We start from the raw sequence: 15,606 nt of genomic DNA, 5'->3' as shown, positions 1-15,606 counted from the left end.
CATCCCCAACAGCAGAGGACGTTACCGTCCCATTGGCCTCGCAAATCAGCTGTTGCACAGACCTCTTGTCATCCTCAGCACTGTTCAGCACAGCTTTGCCAAAGCCTCAAGAATCAAGAGGAATTTGAAGGCAGAGCAACATTGTGGTATTTGCAAATAATGCCAGAGTATTTGTTTTAATCTACTTGGAGTAAAATGAACTTCATCAAGTTTTAACTATTGCAAAGTCCAAAATACTTGCATCTGAGTGGGAACTTTTTCCCAGAACTATTCAAGACCGCTGTGATGCAGTAAACCCAAGGAAAATGAAAACAAATGCTAAAGTAAACATTCACACAAAGACAGCATGCGTCTTCTCGTGATCCTCTATTTGGCTGCTCTGGAAAACATTATAAACTGTCTTCTAGCAAATCTAGAGAGCAGACAACATTGGAACGGAAATTAAATAGCTACAGGAAGATTTTAGAAATTCATTAAGAGCTACAAAGCTAAAAATCAAAAGCTTTGAGTGTACTATAAGTCAAAGACCTAGAGATGGCAAAACAGCTCTAAATATTTCAAAAATTGGGATGGATTTGTAGAAAAACAGCAGAACACATTAAAGCTACGTCTCCCAGATCTGCTCCAAATGAGCATCACTTGAACGTAGCCACACCAGTCACGTCCAACACCCCATACAACTGGAGTAAAGTCTATAAACCAATGTTTTGTTCGCTGCCAACTGAGCGTTATGCATCCTGATCCAGTTTCAATCCTTCATCAGGGCCTGAAAAACTCCAACCGCAATAAACAATGAAACAGATTTAGCGGACAGTGTCAGAAGGGATGATGCAACACATAACTACCAGTCTCACTGAAAGACGAGAGTTTCTACAAGCCTCTTTTCTTTCACACACAATCTGTGACTTCATTAAACTAAAACCACACCAACTTAAGAACTTTCTCAGGAACCATGAATAAGTAGTAGAACAATGCAAAGAAAGTAAAAACAATAACCTATAAAAAAAACTTAAAACCACAAAAAATTCTTGCCTTATCTTGTCAGTGCTATTATATAGGGTTATAGTCGTGCTATTTGTGTTGAGCGTGCAGTAAGACTGATGTGAGCGCATATTTCTCTGTGAACAAATATACATACTTGATACAGTTTATGTAAATCAATCACACTGCAAGTCAGTCATAGATGGTCTTTTAGAGTATTTCTTGCAATACTGCATTTGTTTGAATAAGCAACAACCAATTATAACCAGCAAATGACAATAATGGACCAGGCAGCAGTCGTTACTAAACAAAGAAAACTTAATACAACAAATACTTGATTATTACACCCTATGAATATTTATCTAAGCATACAAATATAACTCACTATATATTATTTAGTCAGTTACAGAAACTAAAAGTTTCACAACAATGTACAAAACAGTTTAGCCATCAGAGCTTTAAAATAAATTCAGGAGTAGAAGGAGAGGAGGAGTGAAAAGAGAAAGAGACTCTTAGTGTCTTTTTAAGAAATCAAAATCTGTTAAAGGAATATAATTGTGTTTCATTAGAGAGAAACTCATTATTGTAAGAAAAGTTCTTGTTATGAAGAAATCTCGATTCTCATCTGGAACAACAAAGTTCCTCGTTTAGTACCGAGATAATCGTGTTTTTTTTTCTTAGCTCTGACAGACAAACGCTTTAATAATAATGCTTTGCTTCATTGAATAATTTCTCACAGAAACACATGATGGACATTAGGTTAAATAGTGTTCGTCAAAGTTACTCAAGATAATCCTAACAACTTGAACTCCATCTAATTTGAAATACATCGACTCTGAATCCCAACTATTGTTGCAGACCCTACATGGAGCAGTGATGGACTGATGTACAATATTCACCACCAGAATCAATAACCAGTGGTATATTTGGAATACCCCACATGCAGAAAGCTTTGAAAAGGTACAGCAATGTAAAAACTATAGACATATTACCTACTTGATGAAAAATCAACATAAAGTGACAACCAAATCAACTTTAATCAGGAGAATGTGGGTCTAAAAGTAATCTAGGGGCTGTAGCTGCCATGTTTATTGGCCCAAACCCCGAGAGATGAGACTGGGCTAATGAGCTAGACACTAACATTGGCTCTCCATCCACCCGCTAGGCCAGCCAAGCCCTGGGCTTTCTCTGTTAATACCTTCAGACGTTTCAATAAGAGGGCTATGGCTAGTGCAGAGGCCATTATTACATTTCTGTCTCTCTCTTCTCTGTGCTTTTTTAATATCTTCTCATACAAAAAAAAAAACAAAAACAGACTCTGCAGTTATGTATTAGCCAAGGACCAGGCCTTTGTTGGCACAGAGAGCTCAAATTTATTCATAATCTTTGGCCAATAAATCTACAGCTATGAGCTAAAGTCCCAGCAAAAACTAAAAGAAATTGGTCAAATAATATATGATTTCCAAATAAATCTTAGTGTGAAATTGGGAGTAAAAGGGATTTTTTTTCTAGTTGTTGGTGAATAAGCAACAAGTAATTGGAAATTAATAGCTTTAAAACGTTTTTGCATGAAAACATACATGGTTTTGTTTTGTGTCTTAAATTCTTTTAGATTAACAGAGGAAAAGAAAATATTCAGATAATGATAATGGTCAAAACTTTCAACTTTAAGTTGAAATAATAGGTTTCATTTTGCTGCACAAAATACATTTTCTTAGGTTTAATAATTTGAAGAGAAAGTAAAAGAAACTGCATATAACTCTCTACATTTGAAGGCTTCCATGGCAAAGATATGTACAAATCCTTTAGATTAATCAGCTTCCTTGTTATAGCAAATACCAGTTACATTTCTCTGATTGGGAGTTTTGAAATGTATTTTTCCTCCCTCTGCCAACCTCCTCAATGTGTGCGGTGGCAAGATAAATGTGTGTATTTGTTAAGTTCACCAACCTTTGTGCTTTTTAAATTATTGCTCTAGCTGTAGATAAAGGCAACTTTACATCAGGAGCAATTTTCTTGCTGATTTATGGCTATCGACACATTTTCACCAAATAGCATGTTCTCTTGTCTTGGCCATTATGATGAAGGTTTAGGGAAGAATGGGAATGTGTGTGACATTTTATTTAATATCCGGAGAAGAGTCATGGATTATTAACTTTTTGCTAATCAGCGTTCACTGTCGCAGCATATTTTGCTTGGTGCTTGATGGATTTACAATTGGCTTCTCATAGCTTTGATAGACAAAAAAGCAGCAAACAATTTTCTGTAAAGTAAAAGGGTGGATATGCTTTTATTCTCAGTCCATGTGTGCACCATAAAAGGTATTTGCTTTTACTGTTAATGCTCAAAGCTTAACAAAAAAGTCAGGTGCAGTTATTGTTCTCCTCCTCTGAGCGTTACAAATATGAACAATGGGTACCAGGTATAAATAGCTTGTATTCAACAAAACCACTGGATACACTGAAACAGCTTGTTCTTATTAATCACAATGTGAACTGATATTACAGTCTGTTTTTATGGCATAGGTCACATGTGTCAAAGTATGAATTTAAAAGACGGCAAAGTCAACAACAATACTCCAAACCAAACAGCAGCCACGCATAACTAAAGGGAAAATGCTAGCCGGGGGTTAACCCAAGAATGTGTGTCCAACAGCTTGTCAATGTGGCATGATAAACCATCCCAAACAATTAGCATGGGAACACATACGCTGTCAAAGAGGGGGTGAGACAAAAGGGGTCAGAGGTTCCTCAACATGCTGTATGGGTCGGACCTCTGATCAGCTTGACACTGCGCAGAGTGAATGGCTGGGAAGAGCAACCGTGGGACGGAGAGGTCAGCGGGACTCAATGATGTGAGCTTTAATGTCCACAGATAGGGGACAGGGGACAGGAATGGTCTTTGACATCTTAATTAGCTTCAACATCTTACTCTAAAAAGGCTTGACATAGCAATGTACGACTACACACCAATCAAAACTTTGAGCCGAGATTAGAAATATCAATTAAAACCACATTGTTAGATCCGACTAATAAAAAATAGGAGAATTTTTATACTGAAAATTGCTTGTTTTTATTATTAATATGGCTTCATGTGCAAGGTGTGGGATGATTACTGAAATATTCAAGGGTTTGAAATTGTTCCTATGTTTTAAATTCCTTATAGACAGGGACCAGAGAAAGTGCTGCAATAGAAAGAGGTCAAGTCAGGTTATCTCGTACTCTATAGAGCAAAGTTGCAGATGTTTGATCTATTTTTGATTACATTGATACAATACATGTATCAAAATACTAATTTATTTTTTACTTTTTTCATATTTTGTGTGCTTGACATTAATTCACAAGCAGTGGAAAATATTAACCAATTAGATCATCTCATACATTTTGATTTTAATCCAGAAGTAGATCATACAGTTTGAATATTGTAGCGATCTATGCCTGATAACAATATTAGAGTAGATGAAAAGGTGGTTGAGTGTTGAACTCTTTGTGCAGGATATATTTCAGAGACGGGCTCTCAGAACATCAGAGACTCCTCACACACTCTGCATAAACGTTTTGAACAGTCACCATCAGGCACAAAGTAAAAATCACAGTATTGCAGTTGTTTTGTTTTTATTTAAAAATACTTCACACAAATCCGTTAAATAATCCCAGGGTAACACAGTCACATTTCTTTGTAAACTGCTTATTAAAAAACAAAATTATACTGAACTGAATTGATAAATCTCATTTATTAATTACTGTTTCCATGTGTGGCTCTTACAGAATCATCGGACGCCGACGCAGGCCATCCCTCCCACTGCTGATGCCTGACTGGGATGTTGGTCAAGTCTGAAATGTTCCTCTTGACCTAGAAAGAAAAATAAAATAAAATTAGAACAATATGAACAATGGAAAACTCACACCGTCAATGACTCAGGGCTTCAGGTTATGTTGTGAATATTTCGTCACTGCAATATTCATATTGTAAAGGACTGCTTGGAGTGGAATAATCGTTGGCTAATTTATTAAAGTGTTCTAAGTGCACATTTTACATGTTAATGTAATCTTTAGCCTGTTGGGCTAAATCTGCAATCTTACCGCTGCAGATGTTCACACCAAACACAAATGATGGTCCCCAAAACGCTAAAGGTCAAAGGGTGATGGAAGCACAGATAAGATAATAAGCAAATGTCGCAATTGTTATCGTCACCTCAATATTTACAAATATGATCATAATCATATTTCTAGTATCATGCACCCTAGACAAGTTAAATTAAAAATGATTAATAACTTCAAATAAGGAGCTTTATTACTAAAGGTATAAAAAGTCATCAATGTTAAGATTTTTGCTCCATTTACTGAGATGTCAGAGAACGTGCCTGAGGGCAGCCAGTTGTTTCTGGCTGAATGAAGCCCATTCCCACCCTGCTGCTGCACACTGCTGATCAGATGGTCTAGAGAAGGCTCCTACACTTTTCCCTTACTTACAGAACAGACAAATTTAGTTATGTGGAAACATTTCTAGTTGTGAGTTAATATAATTGTGTGGAAAATTAAACATGTTTTTTTATTTAACTTTTCCCTTCCGCTCCAAAGTGGGGAAAGTCTGCATCAGTCTGCTCTAGTTGCAGTGAGTCAGCAGGGAACAAAAGTCAGCATGAGAGATGAACAGACAGAGAACAGTTTTTAAGGTGGATCTGGTTGGATTTGGGTAATGTGAACGAATAACCAGCCCAATCACATGTTGTTGTTAGCCAATGAAAAGAGATGCTGGGATATGGTAACAAATGCCAACCAACTTTTAAAACAAATGCAGCAACAAGTGGACTTTTGTAATCAGTTGACTTAAAAGTACCCTTGATGACCTTTCAGTCAAAGAAACAAACAGATAATGAGCTTTATTGAATTCACATTAAAAAATTAACACTTAAGTCCCTTTTTATAGACAAAGCAAAATTTCAGCCTTCACCAATTTTTAGTGCCTCAAACAAAACATCTGAACAGAATCTAACAAAGGCCATCACTTCTTCAAAGTGCAAATGCAGTTCGATCATCCTGAAACATCTTAAAGATTACAATTCAATTGATATTTTCATTTTGTCTTGATGTCATTGGATCACTAATCATTTAATTAAGGTGTTGAAATGGATCAATGTACTGTTATATTCCTGTGTTCATTCTATATTTTAGATCAAATATATGAATTTATTTTAGCATACATATATCACAACACTTTTACAATTTGAATAACCAATATGTTGGGTTATTTTTGCAGCGGTAGCAAATAAATCATGCTCTCTACACCAAAGCCAAAAACAAAGTCCAGTTCGATACCCGGCCCCGAGACATTTGCTGCATGTTTTCCCTTTTTCTCTCTGCTATTCTTCCTGTTCAGCTACTAATGAATAAGGAACTCTAGTGTCATAAAATAAAAATATATAAAAAGAATACCATGTTAATTTTGTTGTTTGTTTTTTTATCTTTGATTAAATACTATAATACACTGTACTTGAGTTATTACTTCTGAACATTTCCATACCTGTAAAGTCTCTGGGTCTATGCCTTTTTATCTGTTTTAACATATACATATATATGAATAATTTTCACTGGAAAGTGTGGCTATAATTGCTTCCTGAAGATAAATAAACAAATAGGGCTCAGATTTTATTACTAATCTGCCATTCAAAGGTTAAATAGAAAAATTAGAGGGGAGGCAGAGAGCAGAGAAGGATAAGACAAGACAAAAAAAAATAGAGCCAGTGTTGTCAGCATTCCTCAGATGCCTCAGCTAATTCCCAGCAACAACAGCCACACACTCTGAAATGAACAGTATTTCTCTTCTCCCATTCATGCGCAGACCCTGTATCAGCATCACTTAATAACATTCCTTGGTTTTAAACAGTTAGCAGCCAGCAGCGGCTCTCTAACCAAGAGCCGTGTTAAACCCTCTGGTGGGTTGTTGGTTTAAAGCCCTCACGCCAGCCCGAATGTGCGCCAGTCAAAGCAGATCAAAGCCCCAAGTTAGCGCCTGAGCTCTGATGATGGTGGGTGCTGGTGAGTTTGTTCGGGAGGATCCTGACATTCGGGCCCTGCAGGGCAGGACGCCGACGCTGAAAAAACTACCTATTGTAGAGGAAAGATCCCACCATACATGGAGCAAATCCTGTTTTTGTTACGTGCACCGAAGATAGAGAAGTCCTTCTATGAACTTTGGGCTGCAGCTCATGGAGGTGGAAGTTTAAAGACTGCTACAAACACGAAAGCAAATTTAGGCTATAAAGGAAAGAATCTGCAAAACAATGTATTAATTTCGGGGACAAACATTGTTCTTATTACAAATTACGTCCATGTAATCACACCTGGATATGAATATCTTTTTGTCGAGATGAGTAAATATTTTATCTGAGTTATCAATCCCTTTGAGAAAATATATTATATTTGTGCTGAACCTGACAGCGTGAAGCAATTTACAGTACAAACAAGGAGAGACAATTTAAAAGAACAATGATAAATGAGTGGCACTTTGCTTCTCTCTTGTAAGTCCCACATCACTCCGCTCCGAGTCCATCCTTATGAAGAGACATCCTGGCCAAGATAGCAGGCTGGGGTCAAAGCGGGTGGCCAGTGTTATTACAGAGTGTAATATCTATGTTTGACCAGCCAGACTACAGGGATTTGACTGACCGGCTGGCCGGCCGATGAATGGCGGGGGGGGAAAGGGAGGAAAAGGAGAGGCATAAACACTAGTAATGAAGAAGCTGCAGTCAGAGGTTAAAGCAGCATCAGAGAAACAACAAACTGACGCCCACCACAAAGAGAGCGAAGGTGAGAGGTGGCGGCGGAGTGGAGCGGAGACAGACAGCAAAAGACACCTGGTGGAGGACAATCTAATCCCGGCACTGAAAGAAAACACAGCGAAACAGCCGGCCTGCCCACCTGAAACCACACAGCGAGGATATGTGCCGTCCTCTCCTGACACGTGCAAAAATACGGTGCAATTATGAGAGTTTTTCGAGACCATATGACAACAAAATGTTATTTAAGAAAAAGGAATTTGGAACAAAATAACGCAACAGCAGACAGACATCTTTTCTGAAATACTGCAGGTAAATTGCATTTTTTTTTTGTTACAAACACCATAAATGAAGCAATACTGTCTAATGCTGCCCCCTGTCTACCAAGAGTGACAAGTCAAACTGACTTTTTAAAAGCCTAAAAAGTCTATGGTGGTATTTTAAATGCAGATTTATAACGCTGTGGAAATACATACTGAGACAAATTTTACATTTTTGTTTCTTCCACTTCAACTTTTTTAGAGCACTTTCCAACATGAAGAGATTCAATATGGTTCATGAAATTGAAAAAAATATATATATAAAAATACACACATTTTATATGTAAATAAACTTGATAAGAATATGAAATCAAAAGGAAAGAGGACAATCAGAGAAAATAAAGCCTGAAAATAAAAAACATAAAAAAGTAGAACAAATATTTCTAACTGCATTCTATAAAATGTTCAAAAAAAACTGCTTGTGATTATTTATGCAATCTGAAAAGGCAATCTGTAAAGCAAATTGAACACAATTGGTGTTAAAATAGAATTTAAAAAACATTATTGTTTCAATAAATGATTATATTTTCTATCAAATTGCAACAAAAATATTTTCTCCATTTGTTGAAAACAAAAAATGAATGAATTATTAAAAAAGGTAATGTTTTCAGATCCACAACAAAAAAATAATGTTGATATAATTTAAAAGTCATAAAATATTAATTCAATTAGAAAGAGTTCAGTTCCTGACTTCCACAGCTATCTTCAGAATGCAGTCTTTCAGGTAATTAGTCCCTTTACAAGTAAAATGTTGAGCATTTCTGCAGGAATTCAGCAGGTAATGAAATGAAATGGCCGTCATAAATGTCTGCATACATGCATAGTGGCCTGTATTTATTTCAGAGCCGTATGTACGTCTGAGTTCTCCAACATAAAGGAAACTCAGCTCTGGCCAATACACCAAAATTAACGATCCGATCATTGTAAATGCCAATTGCCTATAATCCCTTGCTGGAAGCAAATCAAAGAGAAGGAAAGGTTTCCATTAAACAGTCACAAGCTCTTTCTCTCAGTCTCTCTTGTTCTTTATCTTCATCCCATCTCAGCACCAGATGCCTTTCTTTCATTTTGCTTCCCATCCAGCCTTGCTTTTCTCAGTCTCGCAGCCCCTGTCTGCGTTTGGTCCCCTATGTCTCTCAGCTGCAGGGTAAGGGATGGGGCCTCAGGGGGAGGATGGGGGAAGAATCCCCAGTACAACTGGTCTGGTCACGGACAAACTGGGACCCAGCAGCCATCCCTATTCTACCCGGTACTCCCCTGGCAAACATTTGCTCTGCAGCTTAGCCCAGAAGCTAGCCAGCAACATAGCCCACCCCACCCCAAACTCTTGTCTGGTTATGCCAATCAAGAACCAACACAAACTTTGGTTTAAAGGATGGAAAAGAGCTAGAAAAAAAAGGGTTGAGGAGAGCCGCTGGGGGAGGCGTAAAGAAAGAAGAAATAGAAAGCGGAGGGATAAGGGAAGATTGTTGGGATTCTATGGCCAAAATAAATAAAAGGAGAAGATAAGACTCTTTCTTTACTGATATGCACAGACAGGACTGAAGATCTTAAGCTAAAAAAAATAAGAAACTAGCAATGGGAAAAAATCCTTTGGCAAAGCCAGAGGTGAGGAAAAACAGACTCAGACAGGCTGAAAATGTTACAATCTTTTTTAATGGAAGCGAAAAGAAATAACTTTAGCTCTAGAACATAGTTCCATGTACCTACTTTTCTTGTTTTTCAGTCAGAACTTTCTCTTATCCATTACCTTTATCATAAAAAAGCCAGACAAAGCAGCTTCAACCTTGTTGAACATGATCCTACATGAGGTGAATATTTTTCCACATCTTGCGGGTAGCAGCATTTTTAGAGACAATGCGTACGCGGCCTGCACATCTCATGTGTGCAGGTTAAAGTTCTAGGTCTCATTTTCTCAGCAGGGGACTTTCAGATGTCTAAAGACAAACATGTGTAAGGAAAAGACCGCGACATGGAGGCCTGTTTAAGCCCACATTGTCCCTTCTCTGTCCGCTCTTGCCTCTTACGGCACCCCCCACCAAGCTAACACTCCTCGGTCTCTTTTCTGTGACCGCAGCTCCCACTCCCACACCACAGGGGCCCCTCCCCTGTGTTTGTAATCCCAGCAGAAACACTTAAGGTTCACAGTGGGTGCTCATCAAAACCATCTGCCTTAGAGGAGAGTGAAAGTAAAAAAAAAAGTAAAAGATGATGAAATGGGGAGAAAATTGTAGAGCGTGAAGGACGTCCAGGGAGGCAGGCGGCCTACAGTTAAGAAGCTAGTCAAACTAATTTAATCAATTAGCACCATTACAGGCTCCACTAGAAGCCTGATTATTAATCATGTGTTCTTCCGCTCTACGGAGGGTCCATGAATTAACCATGGTGGCTGCACAGAGCAAAACAGATGAATGGTCGACTTTTGCTCTGAGATTAAATAATTAGTTTGGATGTAAAACATGACAACCAGAGAGAACACCTGATTCCTAATTATATTACTAAAGACACAGAAGCAGCTGATACTAACCAGAGAAAGAACATATCAGGCGACGGGAATTAGCCAATTTCCAGCTTGACATTTCCGAAGTGATCATACAACAACCCTCAAAGTGGAAGTTATAACTAAGTGAAGCAGTGCTTAAGTTATCGATATTCAGTGCTGATTAGGTTGTTTCAGAATGAAGTCAGAAACAAAAAAGATGTAAGAACATACACTGCTCAAAAAAATAAAGGGAACACTCAAATAACACATCCTAGATCTGAATGAAAGAAATATTCTCATTGAATACTTTGTTCTGTACAAAGTTGAATGTGCTGACAACAAAATCACACAAAAATCATCAATGGAAATCAAATTTATTAACCAATGGAGGCCTGGATTTGGAGCCACACACAAAATTAAAGTGAAATAACACTACACGCTGATCCAACTTTAATGTAATGTCCTTAAAACAAGTCAAAATGAGGCTCAGTATTGTGTGTGGCCTCCACGTGCCTGTATGACCTCCCTACAACGCCTGGGCATGCTCCTGATGAGGTGGCGGATGGTCTCCTGAGGGATCTCCTCCCAGACCTGGACTAAAGCATCCGCCAACTCCTGGACAGTCTGTGGTGCAACGTGACGTTGGTGGATGGAGCGAGACATGATGTCCCAGATGTGCTCAATCAGATTCAGGTCTGGGGAACGGGCTGGCCAGTCCATAGCTTCAATGCCTTCATCTTGCAGGAACTGCTGACACACTCCAGCCACATGAGGTCTAGCATTGTCCTGCATTAGGAGGAACCCAGGGCCAACCGCACCAGCATATGGTCTCACAAGGGGTCTGAGGATCTCATCTCGGTACCTAATGGCAGTCAGGCTACCTCTGGCGAGCACATGGAGGGCTGTGCGGCCCTCCAAAGAAATGCCACCCCACACCATTACTGACCCACTGCCAAACCGGTCATGCTGAAGGATGTTGCAGGCAGCGGACCGCTCTCCACGGCGTCTCCAGACCCTGTCACGTCTGTCACATGTGCTCAGTGTGAACCTGCTTTCATCTGTGAAGAGCACAAGGCGCCAGTGGCGAATTTGCCAATCCTGGTGTTCTCTGGCAAATGCCAAGCGTCCTGCACGGTGTTGGGCTGTGAGCACAACCCCCATCTGTGGACGTCGGGCCCTCATACCATCCTCATGGAGTCGGTTTCTAACCGTTTGTGCAGACACATGCACATTTGTGGCCTGCTGGAGGTCATTTTGCAGGGCTCTGGCAGTGCTCCTCCTGTTCCTTCTTGCACAAAGGCGGAGGTAGCGGTCCTGCTGCTGGGTTGTTGCCCTCCTACGGCCTCCTCCACGTCTCCTGGTGTACTGGCCTGTCTCCTGGTAGCGCCTCCAGCCTCTGGACACTACGCTGACAGACACAGCAAACCTTCTTGCCACAGCTCGCATTGATGTGCCATCCTGGATGAGCTGCACTACCTGAGCCACTTGTGTGGGTTGTGGAGTCCGTCTCATGCTACCACGAGTGTGAAAGCACCACCAACATTCAAAACTGACCAAAACATCAGCCAGACAGCATAGGTACTGAGAAGTGGTCTGTGGTCCCAACTGCAGAACCACTCCTTTATTGAGTGTGTCTTGCTAATTGCCAATAATTTCCACCTGTTGTCTATTCCATTTGCACAACAGCAGGTGAAATTGATTATCAATCAGTGTTGCTTCCTAAGTGGACAGTTTGATTTCACAGAAGTTTGATTTACTTGGAGTTATATTGTGTTGTTTAAGTGTTCCCTTTATTTTTTTGAGCAGTGTATATTAAAAGAAACAGCATTTTCTATAGCCTGGTACACACAGTGTTATTTCAATGATTTTGGGAGTTAAACATCCCACTGTGCAACAGGAGACGCAAAATGTGTGATTTGTTGCTGAAGCAGACTCACATCAGAGACAGAATCTCAACGAGAGGGAAGCAAAGTAACAGGTAATCTTTCCTTTTTATTAGACTCAGACTGTAAAAAGAGGGAGAGAGGAGGAAAAGAAGACAACTGTGGAAGGTTTCTTAACTTAGAAAAAGCGGATAATAATCAGATATCTGCTAGAGCAGCAGTCATGTTGCATGACCATCCCACACCGCTTGATGTGGTGTGGGATAATTAAATCAATGATAAATGATAAATTGATTAAATCAATTTAATCCAAAACAAAAAATAATCAGACATTTTGAACCAAGCTTTCATTCGGAGACCCAGAAAATAACAAAAACACTGAACAGAAAGCAGCAAAGGTTCAGCTTTTGAGTTTCAACCTCTCATTGTACACACCAACATATTTCAGTGTATCACACAGAGAAGCTTTAATAATGCTTTCTGTACAACTTGCTAGAATAAGATGCTGGACACACTTTGAAACTTAAACTTTGTTTGGTAAAATCTGCATCAGCAGGTCAGCTTTTTACATATAACAGAAAATCTTTGAACTCTGATTGGTGCATCTCTAAGAAAAAAAAAAGATGAATTTCTTAATTTAGTGTTGCAGAGTGATGATTCCACCTGGTTTTACTTTGTGAAGTGAATTAACAAAAACGAGACGGCAGAGTATGTGTCATTAATTATGAATAACGTCTACTCAGGTCTCCCTTTTGCAGATGAGGTGAGACCAGGGCAGTAATGTATGTTTGTGCAGGCAAGGCGGTTTCAGCTCACAAACACTGACACACAAATACACACTCATCTGCATAGGCACATGGACCCACATGTTTCATAACCTTTAAACTACTTTCAATGCAGATAGAACAAGCTGTGCCTTCACACAGGGTCCAGGATTAATATTTCATAAGCAGCCAAATCTACTGTTTAGTTTCAGGTGAAGAAAATGAACGGACTCTTCGAGTGCTCCCGCATGCCTTGATCAAACAATGTTCAGTCATTTAAACTGCCTCTGCCTCAGCAGTCTGCAGGGTTGGAGGAAGAAGGGAAAAAGACGCAGTGTATACTGGGAGCAGGAGGAAAGAGGGGGCTGTACCAGACCACAGCTGTGAGAGTAATTATGTGCTCCGAAATGTGATCATTTGTGATGAATAATGAATCGATGGTGGAGATAGACTAGCAATGTTTGGCAAATAGAAGGAAAGCCATGTTATGGGGAAATGAGAATCAGGTGCAATAATATTATGGAGGTGAGAACCTGCGGGTGCGTTACAGAGAACTTCTGTAAGAGTCTGTGAGGGTGCTTCACGGTCGGTGCTTGCATGCTGTTGTGGCGTCTTACCTCTTGTATAGTTTTGGAGCCGGGAAAATTGAGGCTGTAGTCCCTCTGAGCCTCACGGTGGCTGATGACCAGCAGGAAGTTCTGATTTAGCGAATCTTGAAGTGCACTGAATGACAAGAAAAACAAAAAGCTGTCAAAAAAAACAACTGTTAAGCTAATTAAACCAAAGGAGGCAACACATAATAATGACATACGACAAAAAAAGACAGATGCAAGAAAAACAAACATTATCTCTGAGACAAAGATTAGGCAAGCTGAAACTTGTCGAGTAAGAGTGACCTGATGGCCCCCAGCAAAGTGGGTGCCTCCTCAAGGGGCCCGTCAGCCATTTTACTGGTCTTGTCTTAACAAGTCTGGCCGGAGCGCTGTTCAGCACAGCAAGCTCTCGCAGCATGACCACCTGCACGGTAACAGCATGGAGCCCATCAACCTGTATTACCGCCAACAAACCCAGGAGAGCCTTCAGCCATTCATCTCCAAAACCCCATGATCCCTCTGTAGTAGACTTGAATGTAACACAAACTACAGTAGCTTACCATCTTTTAATGATGTGCTTAGGTGGGGCACCAACAACTACCATGCAGGTTAAATTATTGAAATGTTTGCATTATTGCTCATTTGATGCTTTCTTCTTACATATATTAAATCTGCTTACACAGCCATGCAAAAGCGTTCTCACCCCTTTAACATTTTCACATGCAACCTCAAATCTCATTGCATTTTAGTGGAATTTATTTTGTCATAGGAGAACTCAAAGTAGTCAGTAAAATAAACAAAAAATACATGGCTTTACTTTTTTTATTATTTGGATTTTTTCAACCCCTACGAGTGCATATTGAGCGGTATATTGCCTCTATTGGTCTCTACTACCTTTACACTTCTAGTAGAAGCTGCTCAAGTTCACTTATATTAGACAGAAGGCGTGTGTGAACATCTCTTCCCATGTTTTGCCACAGATAATCAATTGAATCTGGACTTTCACTGGGCCATTTAAACACATGAATACATTTGATCTAAAGCATTCCACTGTAGTTTTGATTGTATGTTTGACCACAACAGATTTTTGTCCATAATTGTTTGTTATTTAGCTCCATTTATGTTACCTTCACTGCCAACCGGCGACCTTGTGCCTAACGAAGAAAAGCATCATGCGAATTAAAGTGGGAATGGTGCGTTCAAAGTGATGCGTAATGTTAGTTTTGCATGTAGTCCAAATAGCTCAATTTTGGCCTCATCTGGCCAGGGCATCTTCTCTCCTGTGCCACCTGTGTTTTTGTGGAAAACTGCAAAGAGGATTTTTAAATGATTTTTTAAAATAACTTTCTCTAAAAATCTTTAAAAAACACCTAACCTTTCTTTCACGCGACATTTACACTCTCCTTTTGTTGGCCTATCACATAAAATCCCAACAAAAGGCATTGAAGTCTGTGGTAGAAAAATTTAAACATACTTGGTAGATAAAGTATTACTGGATATGTCTCAATTTGTGAGCCATCACTTTTAGAACACTTGATGGATCCAGTTGAACTGGAGTGAATAATTTGATTTGCATAAGGTTTTTTTTAATGCTTAAAAACCTTTATCGTCACCAATAAAGGTGACCAATAAACTTCAAAATAAAAACTTTTGAAGCTTTTATTTTTTTTAAAAAACTTCAAAATAACATCTGCAAAATATCAAACATTTCTAAGTTGCTTATTATAAATGAAAACATTTGATCTTCTACTAATAAAATGTAACAGCAAAATATTGCAGCTTTTGTTTCGACCAATAGAAATACT

General features: G+C 39.2%; 1 protein-coding gene across 1 annotated transcript in view; it reads right to left on the bottom strand.

The window, feature by feature from the left end:
• faf1 (Fas (TNFRSF6) associated factor 1) overlaps positions 1-15,606 on the bottom strand; it is a 74,623-nt gene that overhangs the window by 41,179 nt on the left and 17,838 nt on the right. The window contains exons 7-8 of the mRNA XM_032572493.1: positions 13,826-13,931; positions 4,747-4,833 (exon numbers count right to left, since the gene is read on the bottom strand). Coding sequence (XP_032428384.1) covers positions 4,747-4,833; positions 13,826-13,931 — 193 coding nt within the window. The remainder of the gene's footprint in view (positions 1-4,746; positions 4,834-13,825; positions 13,932-15,606) is intronic.

Source organism: Xiphophorus hellerii, chromosome 9, assembly GCF_003331165.1.
Source record: "Xiphophorus hellerii strain 12219 chromosome 9, Xiphophorus_hellerii-4.1, whole genome shotgun sequence".
Classification (NCBI taxonomy): domain Eukaryota; kingdom Metazoa; phylum Chordata; class Actinopteri; order Cyprinodontiformes; family Poeciliidae; genus Xiphophorus; species Xiphophorus hellerii.
The sequence above is the reverse complement of the archived record's forward strand: the minus strand, read 5'-3'. Positions and strand labels throughout refer to the sequence as shown.